The following is a 21235-nucleotide window of genomic DNA, read 5'->3' on the forward strand; positions in this document are numbered from 1 at the left end:
AGGTCCCTGAGATTGAACTACTTTATTCCCTCTTAAAAACATGGCCCTCTCCAGGTCACAGCAGAGGTGTATAGGCAGGACAGCAAGAGGAACCCTTCACAGCATCTGCTCGCCCTCTGTATGTTTGCTTTGGCCAATTAGAGAGGTTCAGTTTGACCAGCTTGGCATCTTTCAGATGCTCTGCATTCGTGTTTCAAAAAACACAAAACAAATGCAATTACATGAAAAATCTCTCTCTGCTATGATCTACTGTTGCTTGACCAGAAATTCTCTTTCCCTCCTTGTTCCCTGAAGCAGTCAGAATTTCTTTCACCGTCCCCATTTACTTCTTGCTTTATCCCCGCTCTTTTCCAATACTACTTTTTCATTAAGAATGACTTCCAATTTCCTTGCTTACTAGCATTTCACCCTGCACATTTCCCTTTTCATTTGTTACCTTGCTTTCCTTCAAAAGACTCTCTCTCACACCAGAGGAATTACTGTACTAGCTCTCTCGGGAGAAGCTGCTGTGGCATTTTTTTTGGCCTTAAAATAAATAAATAAATAATAATCTGACATCCTGCAATAGGGCTAGAAGCTAACCCTATTGATTTCAATAGATTTGAGCATTAGTTTGAGCCTACAGCATTTCATTGCCTAGCAACATGTGCACCCAGTTGCTTAAGGTTACTATAGCGATGACTGTCTAACGCAGGCACACTATCAAAGAGATGATCAAGAACATCTGCCACTCTTATATCAGGGCTTCAAGGGCTTTCCTTTCCCCACTTTTTACTGTGTATTCTGAAACAAATATATGAAGCAGGCATGGATGCTTCCCTCCTGGTAGTGATGTTAATTCCAAGTGCTATATATTTACAAAAATATATAGTGCACAAAACAGATGTCTCAGAGGCGAAGGAAACAATCAACTGCCCTCCCAGTAATTTCCACTGCTTTGATCGCACTGACTTTTATTGTTAGAGCTGATCAACTTCACTCTCTCATTCCTGAAAACGCACAGTGTCAGCAAGTTGCCCCTCCTTTCAGCTGGATGTATCCTTCATTCCTTCTCATACACAAACACCAGAAAAGATTGAGAGAGAGGCTTTCTTTGTCCTCCCCAAGGAACAAAGGAGACCAGACAGCAGGGCCTCTAAAAGGTAAATACACTAGTCTTCAACATAACCTCTGTAGATCTTATTTTATAGGTCAAGGAAATCGATCCATTGTTCACTACAGACTAAGCTAATGAAGAATCATTTCACAGATAATCATTGTGTCTAACTTAAACCTGAGGAGGTTTTGCACTGCTGTGCAACTCTAACACCAAAGTAATTACCGTTTTCTCAGAAACCTCCTTTACGTATGAAAGTACAACAAGCTGGTCGCAGAGAGGTGCAAGTCCACTGATGTAGAATTCAGTATCGAACTGGAAAACTGCAACACAGGAAAGACACAGATTTATAGAAGAGCATGATCCACTCTCCAAGACAAACATGGATCTGATTTTCAGAGGTGGCCAGCTGTGCATGCTCAGCATCTCAAATAAATCCAGCCCAAGGTATATAACAAGCCTACAGTACCCCATGTTAGACTCACTGGGTGACAGAAGATTGCAACTTGCAAATGAAACTAAATTAAGGGTTAGGAAAAGAAACATCTTGGGCTCCATCATATGCTATCAATAAGACATTTGAAATAAGAGGGGTCATGTGGATTTTCAGTAGCTGATCGCATAATACAATAGGACGCAGAGCGAGAGGCAGAGTTAGTGCAGTTTACAGAAAGCAGTAAGAACATTTTCCTGTGGTCATTAAATTGTGGAAACTCACTTAGTGGTGCCCCCTAAAGCTATCAGTGTGATATATGAGAATCCTAAGATTATTATTTTATCATCAGCTTAAGCTTCAATGTGATTTTTATAAGCAGAATCAAGATTTAAAAAAAAAAAGAAAGAAAATGTTAGCTGATATTTCCTTCTTTGGCCTGATGTGTAAAACTGAACATGAATTTCCAAGATCACTTCTGAACTCAGGGAATTTGAATGCTGACTGTAATTGTGCTCGGGGATGGGGTTTCAAAAGACAGTTGAATGTTTATTTTTTTTAAAAAAGTTTTGTTTCAGTATACAGTGAACCACAACAACATTTACCTCACCTGAAATGGAAATAAATTACCTTTTTCCCCCCCTACTCAGTTTACATTTGTAACATTTAACATTAGGGAGCATATTGCTGCTTGTTCTCTCTTTGATCCTTGACCACCACATGGGTGACATAAATATACACAGAGAAGATCTGCAAGTGATTGCATTTGGATTAGAAAGGTGCATTTTGTATAACCCTAGATGTAGATCCAGGACACAGTGATTTTCATTTCCATTTTAGAAGAATCTGAGCATAGATAATGAATGTGTTACCACTAGTTACCACTAATTTAATTAGAACAAGAAGGAAATGCACTGTAATCTTGAGTGATAAAAAAAAAAGAAAGGATCATAAAAGAAATGAGGAGGAAAGAGGAGAAATAATCATCCATTAAGTAAGAAAAACCGCTATGAAATAAGAGTTAAATGTAACATTTGTCTCTAAAGGAATAAGCAAATATATATATAAAAATTAACACAGACACTGTGACATCATTGTGGGATGAATGCATCACATAAGGTTAAACATTCAAACAACAATATCCCTGGGTAGAATATGCTGACATTTTTAATCCTCTATGCAATTATTTTGTTCTGTCCTGCAAGATTGACAATGCTGCTAAGAATATATCACATGTTTTGAGTGCAGATTTTAGAACAGCTGATGTCAGAAACATTATCTACATAATATATCTTGCTCCTGACATTCAATTTAGCATTTAAGGGCTGAAAGGAATACTCAAAGCAGAGAGTAAGAACTTGAATAAGACAAAATAAAATGGACAAAATGAAAAACATTGGTTACAAGGAGGGCAGAAGAATATTTATTGACAACTTATCAAATGGTGGCTAAAGAAGACGTCTTCTGCTCTGAGAGACATTTTTAAAAGATAGGATTCAATTTGGGGGAAGAACATGGCACTTAGTGACATCTTGAGAAAGAGAATGGGTAAAACATTCTAAATAATCTAAATTCCATTGACTTTCAAATGAGACTACAGTTCCTAGAGTCAATTAGGCACTTTTGAAAATTTTACCCTATTTGTCCACCGAGTGGTGAAGATGGGATAAACCAAAACAGCGGTTGGGCAAGAAATGTTGCAGTAAGTTTTGTTCTCTGAGTTTCATTTTTCTGGTTTCAAGTTCAGCTTCTCTATAGTTCATCCTCTTCAAGAGACCTTGTTGAAATACAATGCTATAGTTCTCTTACTACGGTCTTGAACAAAGCACATCTAGTACAAATGCTTCTTGTTTATCTGATAAAAGGCTTTGAAACAGCTAATCAAAATTAGGAAGGAAATGAAACTAGTTTTGAATAGTACGTGAGAGGCCATACATCAGAAAGCAAGGACTCAATGGGAACTCTGCCTTTTTGTGGCAGTACAGTGAAATAGTCCATATAAGAATCCTATATTTGTACTCAAAGGCAGCAGTGTGCCTCTACAGTTCACTGTCATTCTTTTCCTGAAATTACATCGTGTCCTATGTGAGCAATAAAGAGACTATCTACTGACTGAGAATGCATTCAAATGACATTCTAATAAAACATTATTTTACTTGAGTTTCTATAGGAGGAGCACTTTATAGGATATAACTGATACCAAATGTCAGCTCCTCTGTGTACCCCAGACTTGGCATCAGTATAAGATTTTGCACAGGATACACAAGATGGGTTTTCTCACAACCTCAAGGAGGGTTACAAACTGGTTCCATGGCTCACAGACACCACATGGGTAGGATGGGAGAGAAGGTAGTCTCAAAAGGTGGTTTCTGTTGTAACATGGGAAGGTTCAGAACTAGTGGGGCGTTCATCCACGAAAGCTTATGCTCCAAAATGTCTGTTAGTCTATAAGGTGCCACAGGACTCTCTATCGCTTTTCATAGATTAAAAAAATCACTAGTCAACCACTCCTAACCTGGCCTGAAAGACACAAACCAAAGGACTAAGGATTTTCACTATTTCAATGTAGATTTCAATGTAGATTTCATTAGCTAGGGTTAGGGCTGGTTAGTACCTGTCAATACTGAATTAGCTAGGTATGATAAGAAAGCAAAAAATATTATGCTAGCTAAAGCTAGGGTTCTGTTAAACTCTTCATGATTAACAGCTGCCACTTTACTGGATATTGATGTAGAGTGGAATCAAATGGAAAACTTGCTCTTAAAACCAAACACTTGTCATTACTTTAGACTCTCAAATTAGAAATGGAAGAGAACAATTAGGTCCATCCCATTGGTAGTGCAAGATGGTCCCTATATTAAAAGATGTAGTGCACAGTGTAATGTCAGCAGCATTGAGATTTGCTGCATAACTGTACTACCCAGAATACATAGCAATTATGAAACATTTACATCACTTTTGTGGAACTAAGCAAATCCTTATCTACGTCTTCCCCAATACTGCTGAGTATTTAACTTTGTGAAATGTAACAACATATTGTAGTGCTGCTGAAAACATCCCATCACTTTTTATTATCTCACAGCAATGAAGTCGTCAATGGGAACGTTTCCCACCATTTACAGCATATATTTCTCCAGACAGAGGCCTATAGTTAGGGCCCTACCATATTCACGGCCATGAAAAACGCCTCACGGACTGTGGAAATCTGGTCTCCCCCCCATGAAATCTGGTCTTTTGTGTTTTTACCCTATACTATACAGATTTCAAAGGGGAAAACCAGCGTTTCTCATACTGGGGGCCCTGACCCTAAAGGGAGTTGCGGGGGGAGGGAGAGAAGGGTTGCAAGGTTATTTTAGGGAGGTTGTGGTATTGCCACCCTTACTTATGCACTGCCTTCAGAGCTGGGTGGCTGGAGAGCAGCAGCTGTTAGCGGGGCGCCCAGCTCTGAAGGCAGCAACCCATCAGCAGCAGTGCAGAAGGGTGGCAATATCATACCATGCCACCCTTACTTTTGTGCTGCTACCTTCAGAGCTGGGTGCTGGAGATTGGCGGCTGCTGACTGAGGGCCCAGCTCTGCAGGCAACAGCGCAGCAGTAAGGGTGGCAATACCATACCATGCCATCCTTACTGCTGCACTGCTGCTGGCAGCAGTTCTGCCTTCACAGCTGGGCTCCCGGCCAGCAGCTGCTGCACTACAGCTGCCCAGCTCTGAAGTAGGGGTAGCAGTACTGCACCTCACCTATAATAACCTTGCGACACCCACCCCCAACTCCTACAATTACAAGAATGTGACATTTCAGATTTAAATAGCTAAAATAATGCAATTTATGGCTTTTTAAAAATCCCATGACCATGAATTTGGTAGGGCTCTACCTACAGTCCTCAAGGAAATCACACAGAATCCTTGTCATCTTTTGTGGACAGATTAACAGATTTTTAACAGCTAAAAATATTGATGGCCTCAAAGGTGAGCTTTGCTTCACAAAAGTACATTGAATGGGAAACTATGGGCAACTTCAGCAACCAACAGGGGAGGAATATGGCAGCCTTCAGATCACAGTATTAGCCTCACTTATTTCATCAGGCATTTTGCTAATTATTAATATGGCCTTTTTTGTCATCATGTGAGGCTAAAAAGGGGTAATGGCAGTATTAGGTTTATTATATGGGTAGTATGGTGTTTTGTTTGTTTATTTATTTTTATGGCTTAAGATGAAATGTTCACATAAATAAACATACAAAGAAGTTGGCATTTAACCACTAGTGACAATTTTCTGCTCAGCGTGGTCACTAATTAGATTTTTTTTTTAAGTTCTTACAATGCTAGAGTAGAGTATCTCTCTTTATGAGCCAAACTGAAATATTCAGCATCTTCGTCCAAAACCCAAATTGGTTGTCACAACGTCCACGTCAATTAAAATCCAAAATCTGACTATCCAGTGGCTGAAATTCACCAGTAGCAATTTCACTAGGAAACGTGTATGGATTGATCCGTAGTTCTGTGACCATTCCTCAGGACACAAAGGTGTGCCGGGGAGCACATCTGCTATACATGCAATTTTACACCAGTTAGAAGTCTACCTTACTTGGAAAGAACGACTGTCCAGAGGTGTTATAGATCGGTTAGAACCTGGACTTGAAATACGTCACCTGGGGTGAAATTCTGGCTACCATGAAGTCTTTAGGAGCTCTGCCACTGACTTTAAGGGGACAGGATTTCATCTTATATTTTACTCTCAAATACCACTGAATGACATTGAACAAGTTGCTTCTCCCTTTGTGCCTCAGTTTACTCCTCTGTAAAACAAGAGCAATCCTTACCTACCTCAAGGGGATTCCAAGAGAATTATTTAACGTTTGTGATACGTTGTGTGATCTTTGGTGAAGGCATTATGTAAGTGGAAAATATTAATTATTTCTTACCCTTTAAAATAAGCATCTTATATTGCTTTTTAGGTCTTCGTTGAGGAAAGGATCCCTATTCAGGTTAGTGCATAAGCACATGCTCAACTTTATGCATATTTAGAGGAATTAAATAAGTGCTTAATTTCTTTCCTGAACTGCAGCCTTAGCATGCAGATCAATCTATGTTTTTATGTATATGCTAAAACTCTAAATGAGTGTTAAAGTTTATTTTTAAATAAAAAAAGTAATGCAGAAGCAAACGACAACGGGAATGGCTTAGTACAGTATAACAAACAGCAAGAACTCTGAATCAGACGGAGTAAGCACTGAGATCAAAAACCCTTTTAAAAGATCACAATGGTCTTTAGTCCAAGTTAAGCTTGTAATTCAAAACCAATACTTTCTAATCAATATGGTACCTTCACTGTGGTAGCTGACAGAGCTTAACTGATACAATCAGCTCATCTAATAAACTGTTACCCAAGCAGCAACATTTGTGGAGTTTATCTAAGAACCATGCAAGCAGTGAATTGTAGCACATAAAAGACAAGACAAAAAAGGTAAAATTATTACATCATCATTGCTACTAGACTGAAAGATACCAAGTTACTGCTGCAACATATGCCTTAACATCTGAAACCTGTCCAGATGTTTGATTTGATTTCTCTAAGGCATAACCAAGGCATTAGTATTTTAAAAGGAGAAGTACAGTTAGAACAGTTTAGTATCATTTTTCTCTCATGTTATGGGATAGCCTGGTTTAGAAGCAAGATAGATGCCACCTTTATTTCCTGACTGTACTACCATCAGGAAACAAACCATCACAGAAGGAGATGACGAGAGAGAACTTGCTTTATAATACTTGGCATCTTTGCTTTCCAACGTAAAATTTAAGGAGCAGGAGTTGTTCAGTTTTCTATTCAACAAGCTGTAAGCCACTGTAAAATGTTTACACTCTCTTGATGCCAATATAGTCTGTACTGTTACAAACACATGAACTTCTGATGCACTAGGACCATGACTCTAGAGTGGTGCAAATCTGAGCACTCTTAACCTTCAAGGAGGAACTGTTATCAGTCCTATAAGTATCTTGAAGAGCAAAGATCCAAGTGTGATGCGCCATAGTCCACCTCTGGGATTCATTCATCATGTGAAGTTTTTTGGGGGAAGGGAGGAGCCTCAACATGACAACAGTTAGTGTGTTTGGTTATTTGTTTGATTTTTTACAAAGTAAGATGCCCAGATGTTATGACAAAATTGGTCATTCAACCACTGATCGTAGTTTCTTGCTCACTGAATTTCATTTGCTTTAAGTTCTGTGCATTAAATGCACATACAGTAAGAGTACAGTATCTTACTTGACATACTAATGTTTTCTGCCAAAAATCAAACTGGTTGCTGTGCTGTCCACTGAGATTACCAGATCTCATTATCCAATATCTCAAAGTAAAGTTTAAACTACAATAAAACTGAAACTGATGCCACTGTATGATACAATGTTCTTTAGAAAGATCTTCTAAAAGGTATCAAAAGCTATTGTAATCTCTATTGAGACTTGAACAAATGATGCTCCCCAACCTTATGCCCATATTTTAAGAGTGCTGTTCAGAGTATTCAGCAGAGCTGTCTCAGTGCTGTGACCTGAAACCAGAAAGGAAAATCTCAAGCAGATTCTTAACAGGTAAGTGAGATAAAACACTGATCCTCAAATATACACTGAAGACACTGTGCTGAAAGAGGTAAGATCAAGAAGTTCCCTCCACAAAAATCTCTAGCCTTCAGACATGTGTCTAGGCAATTTGATAACAGCCTAACTTTTTTTTTTTAAATGAAGTTCCAGAAGACAGAGTCAAGTAAGGTCAACTACCTGTGTATATATTAGAGTCACTCCTGAAAAACTAAAAGCTGTTTTTGATAATTTATTATATAAACTATCCCATTTTATTATTTTCTAAAGGGGAAACCCAAAAAGCTTTTGGGTACTGAAAGATGCAGATGATCTGAGAGTGGAACACAAAGTTAAACTTCTCCTTCTACTTATGATTTTCTCATAAATTATATAGTTCTCCATTCAGATGATTCTGTAGGGAAAATAGAACAGTGCTCAATAAACATGTTTTGTAATCCTTGTAAGTCAGTTAATTTTCAGGTATTCCTTCCTCTCAAAGTGTCCAGACTTCTTGCATGTGCAGATGGAGTCTGAGGATCATCCTGGTTAATTTTCAGAATTTTTCTTATGGATCTAGCCCAATCAGTACTAGTTGCTAAATACAGTAATATATGAAATTATGACATTTGCCTGAAATCACTATCAAAATGAACAGTACAAATTTATTTCCTGTGGAATCACTTGGTTCAGTGTCCTGAAGTTAGACAACAGAGAGTGAAATCCTGCTCAATGGAAATCAGTAGGAATTTTACTATTGATTTCAAACAGGGCCAGGCTGGAAACCAATTTTGTATGGAAACCAATTTTGTCTAATCCAATGCCCTCATAACAGAGAGCCAGGTAAGAGTAGAGGTTCTCAAAGTGTGGTCCATGCACTGCTTCCACATATTCACAGAGTTGTTTTTGTCACAATGGGGTGACAGCTTTCACTCTTTCAAGAGGTTATGCTTCCTGCTAGTCACGGTCCAGAATAGGAATATCTTCCAGGGACTCTGGGGGCTTTTTATTGTTTAATTAAACAAAACAACCACTCCTCCAATCTTTTTTTCCATCCTGCTTTGTACCCTGCTTAATGCATCTGTTTGTCAGGGTTTTTTTCCCCATGTATATTCAATGGCGACCAAAAAGTTACACACATGACCAGAACTGAAAGGGTAACAAAATGGAGGCAGAAGCAAACTACAAAGCAACCTGAGGACATTGGAGCAGTAGAGGCTACACAACACTACGCTCAAGAGACAGAAAATGGAGGGTAGGTGGTGAGCAAGGTAATCAAGCAGCACAGAGCTACCTGAGAAGATGTGGGATTGGGAAATTAGGAGCTATGGCACAACCAATCTCTGTTTTAAGAAGAGGCCCACAACGAGAAGTTTCAGACTCATGGGGTTACAGAACTCTGAGTGTTCCCAAGACAGAGTTAAGTAAACTTCACAGATTAAAAACAAGGAGGCCTCTGTGTTATTTCAAATTGCTACCTCCAAATGAGCCACGGAGAACCTAACTGCTACTGCAGTTATTCATTCTGAAATGAGAAAACAAGCCTTCCAAAATTACATAATATTGAAATTTATCTGTGAAAATCTTTTCTGTTATTTTTAAAAATAAAGTGACACAGTTTGTGGGGTCATACTTATTTCTACATAGCGGCTGGGCAGGTCTCGCATTTCACTGGCATGCCGTTCCTTTACCGAACATATCTAGAAAACAAAGATTTTATTCAGTGCTATTCATCTCAAACTATGTTGCATTTTGAAGCACTTAGAGATATATGCATTATTAGAGCTTTAACATAGCCTGGGCTTTGCATTGTTGTAAGCTGGGCAATTACTATTTACCATTATCATTTAGAAGAAGACCATTAAAAACTGATGGAGCTGCAGGAAAGTGCTACTGTAACCCACAGCCACACAAATAAACATTGGAGGAGAAAGGAAAAATGACTCAATTTAAAATCTGGTTGCTGTGGTTCATACAGATTAGTAACTATGGGCTCAGTTTTTGTGTCACCTTCTTCCATTGAGTGGCCCCTCAAGCTTTTCAGTGGAACTAAAGTACTGCTCACTCTGAGTAAGTGTGGCAGAACCAGGCCCTGTCCATTTGTTTAGCTGATTTACAAAGCACTCTTTGTAAATACATTACACATACACTCTGCGTATGAATGTTATGAAACTGATACAATTTGCAAATATAAAAACAGATGCAAAACTTTTAATTAAACCTCATAGCACAGAAAACTCTTCCAAGATTTTAATGTCACAAAAAAGCATTTTTTTAAAATTATGTTTCCCATCTCACTATATCCTCCCCCATACCATTTGCTCATACCAGCCATTTTTAAGTTTCCCACTGAGCAGTAATATAGCACTCTGTTATTTAGAAAGCATCTAACATTCTTGTAACAAACTTATCAGGTATGAGTCTCAGCAAATCATACATGTCGCCAGTGCACGTGTTTAAAAGGCCAGCTCCCTGCTAAAACAGGATTGAAAGAAAAATATTCCTTTCCATTTCCATGGCTGAAGGAAACTGTGTCCATTTCAGCAGTCACAAAAAACCCACCTCATGACAAGCTGTTTCTGTTTATGCTAATAAAAATAAATGAATTCGACAACTCTCTAGGTGCTTTCAAAAGAGGTAATCTCTTGAAGGCACAGAAGAGAAAAATGTCCCCGGGGATTATATACACCGTATGTACAGAGAAATCTGTCCGACCACTGGGTGTCTGTCATTACTCCTCCTCATGAGGGTCAGCCCCATGATATTTCTATGGCCGCAGGAGTTCTGCACACAGTTGTCAAACCAAATTCCATTCTTTTCAATTGTCTTTGCTTTTCAAAACTAATCTTTTGTTTTTCTGACTGTGATAACAGCAAGCATTTATTACAAGGACAGGCAATTATACCTTTACTGAAGTTCCCCAGCCAATAATCAGTGTTAAATTATCTTTCCAGCAAAGGCTGCAGGGATACATATCTGGGCGAAGACTTATATCATCACGAGGCACATTGGTAATTCTTTGCTTGGAGATCATGTCAAGTATCTTCACACCCTGGAAGTTAAATACAATCCAGTCTTACTTACTATGCCATCTCTCCTACAAACTGCATCTCAAAACATTTTGTGGTGTTCGGCATTACATGACAGCATATTCAATCTATGGCATAAGTTACAGCTGTGTCAAAAGAATGTATGGCAGAAATATGTAAGTGTTCAATATTAAGACCAATATAACCCAGGAGAAGAGAAGAGAAATTAAAGAGGTACAAGCAAGGGAGACATATTTTAACCCATTTAATAAGTGGTAGGATAGGATATAGAGACACAGTAATGAGGAAGAGAAAAAGCAGGCAGATAGCAACATCTGAGACAGAAGGCACTCCAGAGCAGAAGGATCTTGTGGAATTGTGGGAAGGAACAGAGAGAAGGCAGGGGCTGGATGTGCAGATGGAGTCAGGAGATGAAAAAGAGGAGCATCAGCGAGGCATCAGCACCACTGAAGTAGAAGACACTGTTTTTTTAAAGCAAACTAAACTCAAAATTAAAAACAAACAAACAAAAAAACCCCACCACAACCAAAAGAAATAGAACGTACCTAGTAGAAAGCTGCAGTGTTTCTTTTATTAAGTTTGCTAGCAATTACCCACTCTAGAGGGAGGAGCCTAGTGAGGTTTGCAAATTTGTCTGGATATTTTTGGGGAGAGCATGACCAGATACAGGTAAAAGGTGCTATTGGTTAAGCCTCTCCATAACTGTTCGCTAACAGCCAAGGAGGAGACTCCACAGAGGTTAATGCTGTTTTAAGCAGCATTACCTCTCCCAATGAGATCTCTTTGGCTTTATTTGCAAGCAGAGAAGATGATGATGCTACAAAGGACGGACAATCCACTGCTCCAGCATCTCTGAGACCAGCCCCACCTTCAAAATCTTGCTGAGCCATGCTGGGGAGCACTAAAAATTCCCTAGCATGTGTTAACATAGCACTGTTTGAAAGAGAACCAGTTAGTGCACCACATGCTAATGCAGACCAACATTTACACCCCCCATCTGGTGAAGACTAAAGCACTGTGTAGACAAGCCCTTAGTCTTTTAGCTCAAACTGAAAAGGCTCATGCTCTTAGCTCTGGAGGTTCCCAGTAGATAAACCCTGTGTTGCTTAACTGTAAGCCCTGTAACTAGCTCATGCTAGTTTACGCCATCATATGCCAGCAATGCCCCTCTGCTATGTACATCGGCCAAACTGGACAGTCTCTACATAAAAGGATAAAATGGACACAAATCAGACATTAGGAATGGCAATATACAAAAACCTGTAGGAGAACACTTCAACCTCCCTGGCCACACAATAGCAGATCTTAAGGTGGCCATCCTGCAGCAAAAAAACTTCAGGACCAGACTTCAGAGAGAAACTGCTGAGCTTCAGTTCATCTGCAAATTTGACACCATCAGCTCAGGATTAAACAGACTGTGAATGGCTTGCCAACTACAGAACCAGTTTCTCCTCTCTTGGTTTTCACACCTCAGCTGCTAGAAGAGGGCCTCATCTTCCCTGATTGAACTAACCTCGTTATCTCCAGCCTGCTTCTTGCTTGCTTATATATACTTGCCCCTGGAAATTTCCACTACATGCATCTGATGAAGTGGGTATTCATCCACGAAAGCTCATGCTCCAAAACGTCTGTTAGTCTATAATGTGCCACAAGACTCTTTGCTGCTTTTACAGATCCAGACTAACTCGGCTACCCCTCTGATACCTGACATCATGCTGTCTGTGGCTCAGGCACAGAGGGGAACTATAGATTCAACCTGGTGGCTATTTCAGAATATCAGAGGTCCAAAAGATTTGTACACATGTCAAAAAGAACACAAGGGGAGAATAAGACCAACATGGTAACACACAGACAGTTATGAGGACACAAAAGGCATTCTATAAAGTGGACTCAACAGTACGGAACACTAACTGCACTGGATAAGGAGTACATTGGAAATTAAAAAGGCTAAGAGAAAAACAAAGGGTCAAGAGTCAAATATATTAATCTTCTGGAGGGCCAGCATCATTTCACTTTCAACATAAGGAAAAGCCTGGCTGTGACTTTTTTGTCTCTGACAGATGGTGTTCAGCAAGTTATTAGTATTTCATGTTCCTATGTGATACTCTCTAGAGACACCTCTCCAACTGTCAGATCTACTCCCAGCAGAGTCTCATAGAATAAATATTTTAATTGCATGGCTCTGAAAAGAATGGACCATCAGCAGTGGTCACGCAGGAAGACGAAGCAGCCATTGAAGCTGCATTCTCCAACGGTAGTTGTCCAGAAGAAGCATGTCACCAGTACATCCATGCAGCAAATTTGGCAGGCAATGCCTGTTGATTATATATAAATTAATTCTAAAAATGGATCAGAGCAACTACTGAAAGAAAATCATTGAATACTTCAGCTTCAAAAAGTAACTAATAGAAAAAGGATAACATATTCAAAAGGGTTAAAATCCCATTTTCATAAGTGACTTGGGTTCCTAAGTGCCTAAGTCACATTTGAAAATGAGACTTAGCTGCTTTTGAAAATGCTACCCACACTAGCTACTCGTCACTATTGGGCTTTGGCATTTTACTCAATTTAGGCCTTGACCTTGTAGTTTGATATGCAAATGTAGGTGAAATTCCATGGTCTGTGTTATCCAGAAGATCAGACTAGATGTCTACAGTGGTTCCTTTAGGTCTTAATCTATGAAATTATACTTTTAGTAAAAAGAGTCCATTTTCTGCTAAGTATTTTTCAAGGAGGACTCCCAAAGGCCTATCCAAATTAGGAATTTAAAATAAATAAATACATAAAAAAAATAAAAAAGATTGCACCCATGGAACTACACTGATGATGTTACACAGGTGCAAACCTCAATGTAGACACCATTCATTGGTTTAAAGTAGGGCTCACAATAATGTGATTCAGTATGGCGGCTTCCCAGTGCAAACAGCACTGGTGTCAACCCTGCTTTCCACAGGGGCAGGGTGCATCTCTAATAGGGGTTTGCACAGGTATAAGTCTCTACAGTCCTTCAGAAGAATACAGCAATAGTCAGTGTACTGAAGAGAGAGAGAGAAAATTTACACACCTCAAACATACATTCTTCCCAATGTTTGACTGCATTAATATTCTGAATAATGGAGACAAATGTTTTAATATATCAGAGTATTTTATAAAAGGAGCATTCTGGCAAACTGACACTTTAAAATGCTTCAAGTATCGGCCAAACTTGATGCAACAATACCAGGTAATTTTCCATGTATATTTACCAGAGATGGCAGATACAGCAGTAAATACTTACCATATTATTGGCCCAAGCAATTAAGTGTCCTCTCCACTTTACATTTCTTATGTTTCCTTCTCCTTCGTGTAAAACAGAAGGCTTCCATCTGTTCATCCAAGTCTTCTCATATAACAGCAACTGTGGAGGAGTATAACAAAACCATAGTTCTGTGAAGTAGTGCTATATATAAAATGAAACTTTTTTTGATTAGTAAAAGTATTTCTAATCTTTGTGTTTGAATTGGAAGAGAAAAAAAAGTGTCATCCAACCGAACAAAAAGAGAAGCAATAAGGTCAACTATTTTAAATAGTTTCCAATGTCAAAGCAATACATTTATTATTTCAGAATTAAATCTACTTTAATAATAATAATCAGCTCTTATATGGCACTTAAATGGCTTTGCAAAGGAAGGTGTAATTATACCTGTCATAAAGGTGGGGAAATCAAGGCACAAAGGGATGTGATTTGCTCAAGTGTCAGCACGTAAGCGAGAAAACAGAGAATAGAATCCAGATCTTCTGACTCCAGTCCACCAATTTAACCATCGGACCATTACTCCTTTCATCCAATAGGAGATTAGACATAGCTTTTTACGTGTACGGCATAACTAGCACCACTCAAGCAATGATATGTAGGCTCCAATCCCATGATCTGATCCTTACAGCCATGCAGAACCATCTTTATTTCAGTGGGGCTCTACATAGGTATACAGGTCCACCCATGAAGATTAGATTGCAAACTCTTTGGGGAAAGAACCTTGCCTTCTGCCTATAAGAAAGGTTTCTATTATATTTTAAAAACATATACAAAAATTTTAAAAGCGGCAAAGAGTCCTGTGGCACCTTATAGACTAACAGCATGAACTTTTGTGGGTGAATACCCACTTCGTCGGATGCATGTAGTGGAAATTTTAAGTAATTTTAAATAATTAATAATGGATAATTATTTCAAATTTTAAATAATTTTAAATAATTTCTGAAACTAGTAAGTACTTCACAACAAAAGAGAAATAATTCTCAACTAAATGAAGACTGTTTCCAGGACAGCCCAACTGTTTATCCATTCCAGTGTACTCCCAGTACATTTTTATTTAATATGGTTTTTTAACATTTCTGGAGGTGCTGTCAGTTCATTAGCAACACATGAAAAACCCAAAGTCCCTGCCCTGGAGAGTTTACAGTTTAAGGCCCCAAGCCTACCAACATTTATTCACATGAGTAACTCAACTACTTCAATGAGTAGCTCATGTGCATACAACAGGACTACTCATATGTAAAGTTATTCCCTGCAACGACTTATGCATGTATTGAGGACTAACTCAACATACTAAAATACCAAGGAAACATTTCAAATGCCAGAAACTATTACAGACAACCTTGACTACAGATGGAACATTTTTTCTCTAAATGCTTAAATGATTTGGATGATCAGAGATGATCGTTTTAAAAACCACACCTTTATCAGAAACAAGGCTTCAGGTGATAGCTATACAGACTGCATGTCTTTTGAATGACCACAAGATGGCACCAAAAGACAGATATTTCCAGAAAAAGTTTAATTGGAGGCAGAAAATGGAAGTTTTATCAGCAAGTTTTACATGTCAAATGTAATGCAGAGAGAACACTTTCTAACTTAACACATGCTTTACAATCTCTCCCCCATGAAAATGAGATAATTTCACTAACAGAGCCTACATAGCAGTGACACCTGTCAATGTCTTTGGATAATTGTTTCTTTGTTCATATAATCTATGAACAAGTCACAAACAAAAGAACTTTAAGTGGCATGAATCATTTGGCTTGGTTGCTTTAATATAAAGTTAAGCTGAACTGAAAAATGACGACAAGAGAACTTTAATATAAGGAACTCAGAAATTGCTCCTATTGGTGGCTATCTAAAATTGGAAATGTTTTTGCTAATTTACATTATATTAAAGAAAGGCTTGATGGGAAAAAAAATAAAGTTATTCTTCAAGTGTTTTTTTAATTCTTTTAAGTTAAAGTACTTCAAGTGTGTGATATTTATTTAACTAGACAAAAGTGTTGACTTTATTATTCCTACCAGTATTAAAAGTGGCTACATTTATAGTGAACAATATTGATTGCAAATTGAACCCATTTCTCTTTGTGAACAGATTGTGATCATTGAAAATATATTTGTTATTCATAAGTATTCAATGAGTTCCCTTAGAAGAACACTTTTAAACCTTCTCTCTATTATATTTGGTTTGTTAAGGCTCCCACAGTGAGTGACAAACTTTTAAGATTAGAGAATAATGAACAATCAACAGTAAACTTGTGTACTTTTCGTACAAGTTTTCAAGTGTTTATTCATTCAGGATAAATTCCTGACACTTTCAGAATGTATGATCTTTAAAATACAAGCTGCTGAATAAGAACAAACTGAATATATTTACAAAAATATGCACAAATCAGGGTTTAAGGACAGATACACCCCACTGTTCAGTCCTGTATGTTACCTATTGTTGGCCAAACACACCGGAAAAAAAGATGAGGTTTGTAACAAGGAATTACAGTAACTCCTCACTTAACGTTGTACTTATGTTCCTGAAAAATGCGACTAAGTGGAACGATGTTAAGCGAATCCAATTTCCCCATAAGAATGAATGTAAATGGGGGGGGGGGGGTTAGGTTCCAGGGAAATTTTTTTGCCATACATTACAGTACTATACTTGGGAGGTGCCCCCGCCTTACCCCACACAGGCACAGTCCACTGGCACTGGAGACAATGAGGCAGGCAAGGAGGCTGAAGGTGCGGTAGGCTAGGAAAAGCACGTTGTGCAGCAGCAGCGGCAGCTTCCCCTACTGTGCAAGCACCAGGGGCGGGGGGGCTCAACTCTTGGCCCGCCCATGACACCCCTTCCCCCAAGTCCCACCCTTTAACCTGCCTCTTCTTCCCCTCCCTCCCCCTTTACTCCACACGCCACGTCTTCGCTCCTCCCCGCTCTCTCCCCGTCTCCTGCCCGCGACAATCAGCTGGCTCGTCGCGTTCAGGAGGCAGGAGGGAGGCGCAAGGACACGGCGTGCAAGCTCCCCTCCCTCCTGAACGCTGCAATCCAGCTGATTGCCGTGGGCTGGAGGCAGGGGAGGGATGGGGGAGGTGTGCCGCATCTTCGCTCCTCCCCCACTCCCTCCTGCTCGCAGCAATCGGCTGGCTTGCGACATTCAGGGGGCAGGAGGGACAGGGGAGGAGTGAGGACTCGGCGCACAGTCTCCTCCACTCCCTCCCAACTCCTGTCCACGGCAATCAGGGGAGGGAGGGGGAAGGCGCTGACCCGCAGGGTCTGCCAGCGGGCAGGAGGCGCTGGGGGGGAGGGGCGTAGAGGAGCTGATGGGGGGCTGCCAGCCGTGGACAAAGCAGGCAGCCAAACAACATTATAGCGAAGCATTGCACAACTTTAAATGGAGCATGTTCTGTAATTAAGCAGGGACGTAAGATCGAAACAACGTTAAGCGAGAGGACGTTATGTGGGGAGTTACTCTAAATTAAAACAACAGCAAAGAACTGATGGCCATTATAACAAATGATTTCCAGAGGTTCTGAGAACCCCTCAACTCCAAGCCTCCAAGGGAAATGTGGGTGCCCAACACCTCTGAAAATTAGGCCTTAAACTTAATACTCTAGAGAAATTTAAGATTTCCAAAATAAATGTGTCAAGTATCAGAGGGGAAGTGATAATTGTGATAATTTTTAATTATCATAAAAAATGTGATAATTTTTGCTTACATTAGTTCATTCAAATGGTGCTAAAAACTTTCCTCAATAGTATAAATTTAGTAGAAAAAGTATTAACGATAGATTTGAAGTTCAACTAAATACTGTTTGAATGTCAACTATTTCCTAAAGCATTATATAGAATAGGCAATGTTACATTATTTAGACCCACAATACACATCAGCTTAGAATTATTATATTATGGTAGGCAATGCCTTTATGGATTCTTAATACCTATTTAAACCCACCTGCCTATAGTGAAGAATATTTTTGTGGGGGTAAAAGGGGGAAAGAACATCTACATATTGCACCATAGAAAGCCTGTTTTGAAATCTCACCCCAACACAACAGACAACCCCTGCCTTGAATAATTTATAGGCATAAGCCCCAAACACTTACACATGTGCCTACCTTTGCACACATTAATAGTTCCCCCATGAAATGCAAAACAAGTGTTTGCAGGATCAGAGCCTACAAAGACAAAGGCCAAGAGAAAAGAAGAATTGCTATCCCCATTTTGCAGATGAAGAAAGAAAGACCCTACTCCGGAAAACGTCCCCATCCAGGACAGCACTTACACATGTGCCCTGAGTTAAGCACATGCATATGGTGTTTTCCTGAACTGGGGCCAGAGATGAAGTGACTTGTTCCATGTCATGGAGTCTGTAGCGGAGGAGGGAGTTGAACCCAGTCTCCTAAAACTCAAACCAGTGTCCTAATCACAAGGTCATCCTTCCATTTCCAAAAGTACAACAGTAACTAATACTGGTGCCAACAGAAAGAACTCCTAATCTAGTGGCTTCAATAAGACAATATTCTTCTCTCAAAAATGTTATACTAATTTAACTGCAATAAAACTATACACCATATTTTACTGACATTTAATAAAATCTCTCTCTTTTTTCCTCAAAATACAGCCACCTTGAGACTCACTGAACATGAATGTTCTACAAAGCATTTTAGGAGTTTGTAATCCATTGAGCATATTTCTCTTAAAAGTAGTTGGTTAATTTATTTAGTTCATCTTCCACACAGCTACAATATTGAATTGTCATTATCACACCACCAAAAACAATTTAAACTCAATGGGAGTTATGTAGAGAGAGAAAAGAAAAGTTTCCTAGACAGGGTTTCCCCCGCCCTCTCTCTTTTTGGTTGAGGAAGGTATTTTAGAGCTTTACTTCCCATAAATCCACTTTCTGGCAGCTAGCACTCTCAGTATTTATTTTTCAGCAGCAACAGCAGCAAAATCACTTCCTTGCATTCTCTACAATATCCTTCATTCATCTCTCTGTTTTGTACTGACAGATCTCTCTAGTTCTTTGTTACAGTATAGCAGTGTTTAAGATGCATATCCCAACATCTCCTGCTTGTATAATGTATCACAATATAATATGGCTGCAATAAAACAAGCAAGCTAAACCTTCTCTGACATCATCACACTGGGTACTGGACTTGACCCCTCTTTCCTCACCATTACAGAGAAGGGGTGTGCAAAGCTCTGCCACACTGGAATCTTCTTGGTTTCTCACCACTTTGTTTCTTTTATGGTGTTTTAATGAAAGACTCCTCAGGATTTTTCTAAATGTTGAATAAGGATCCATATGCCCATATTCAACCACTGTGCTGCTAACTGTTGCAACAGTAGGAGAAGCCTGCTGAAATGTATTTGTTGGTAGCTTGTTCGATGGGATGAGCAGAGGACTTTTTGATGTTAAAACTGAGTCAATGTAATTCAACTGGATTACTGAACACCATTCTGTGTATCTTGCACTATTAATACATCAGCCTTCTTGGAGAGAGCTCAGAACTCTTCTGTGGAGTGCAGCCACTAAAGAGAATAGACTAGTGTTTTGACCTAATGGTGCCTGTCATGCAATTAGCACTAATCCTAATTACATGTAATCCCAGTCTTTAAACTATGTATAGGAATCCTCAATCATCTGAATAAAGATATCAAAAAGACTACAGCAACAGCATTGTCAATGGGATGAAATTTAAACTGATTTTTTCCCAGCTATCAAATACTATTTTCACAACAATTAAAAGAAAAACACTTTTTCCACAAAAAACAAGTTTCAAAGGGAACAAATTGTTCTGTACAGCTAATTTATACATGCAAAATGTGGGATATTACCAATATCTATCACATAAAAATAACATGTTCAACTTATGTAGTTATTTCTTCTTGAAGATACTGAAGAGTTTTACAAACATTTGCACATTATATTTGACACTACTGCAGTGGATGTAGGGAAGCAGCATAGCCATTTTTTTTCAGTATCAAATAAGAGAGGTTAAGTGACAAACCCAAGGTACGAATACACATTAATAACCCAACCTAATACTGTACACTAAGATTTATATTTAACAAGGAACCCAGAATTAGTGAATGTTATATATATATATATATAGTGCAAATAAACACTCCTGTTGTAAATGGCAATGAGCTGGGTGGATTCAAAGAAGTCAGCAGAGGCTGTGGCCAATAAACAGAGGGCCGTTTCTCCCAAATAATCTATAACTAATAACAACATAACTGTGAATAAATTCCATAGCTTCAAACCCAGGAGGATTCAGGGAGACTATTTCTACTGCATTAAATCTTAATTGCTTTAATTGATGGATTCTACTTATCACCAGCACACAAACTGCCAACAGCATGATTTAACCTAAAAATCCAAACTTCTCATACTAAGAAGTTAATTATCTTGTATAAATGCATGTGTATCTTTCTACACTTCATGTATTTTGATCCTTTATGTCTAGAATCTCAGGTACAGCTGTTAAATATTTTTATATACACACATACATGGATTAGAAATACGATTTACTTGCATACACTACACAAGTGAATTCTAATTCTCTCTCTCTCTCTCTCTCTCTCTGTGCCTCAAGATGCATATTGTGTTGACTGAGGGGGAAAAACCCAGCAAGTTACATATATTATAATATCTGTTTACTAAGTGAAGAAGACATCACTACTATTAGAGCACTCATCTATTGAATATCACTACATATATCAAGTACATTCAAAAACATCCTACATCCTTGTGAGTAAGTCATAGCTAGAAATTACTTTGGCTTGGTG

The 21235-nt window shown here is 38.9% G+C and overlaps 1 protein-coding gene across 2 annotated transcripts in view; it reads right to left on the reverse strand.

The window, feature by feature from the left end:
* VPS41 (VPS41 subunit of HOPS complex) overlaps positions 1-21235 on the reverse strand; it is a 146526-nt gene that overhangs the window by 64439 nt on the left and 60852 nt on the right. For both annotated transcript variants that reach the window (XM_039524930.1, XM_039524931.1), the window contains 4 exons: positions 14428-14547; positions 11006-11152; positions 9734-9800; positions 1322-1419 (listed from right to left, as the gene is read on the reverse strand). In XM_039524930.1, coding sequence (XP_039380864.1) covers positions 1322-1419; positions 9734-9800; positions 11006-11152; positions 14428-14547 — 432 coding nt within the window. The remainder of the gene's footprint in view (positions 1-1321; positions 1420-9733; positions 9801-11005; positions 11153-14427; positions 14548-21235) is intronic.

This window comes from Mauremys reevesii, linkage group 2 (genome assembly GCF_016161935.1).
Source record: "Mauremys reevesii isolate NIE-2019 linkage group 2, ASM1616193v1, whole genome shotgun sequence".
NCBI classification, from domain to species: domain Eukaryota; kingdom Metazoa; phylum Chordata; order Testudines; family Geoemydidae; genus Mauremys; species Mauremys reevesii.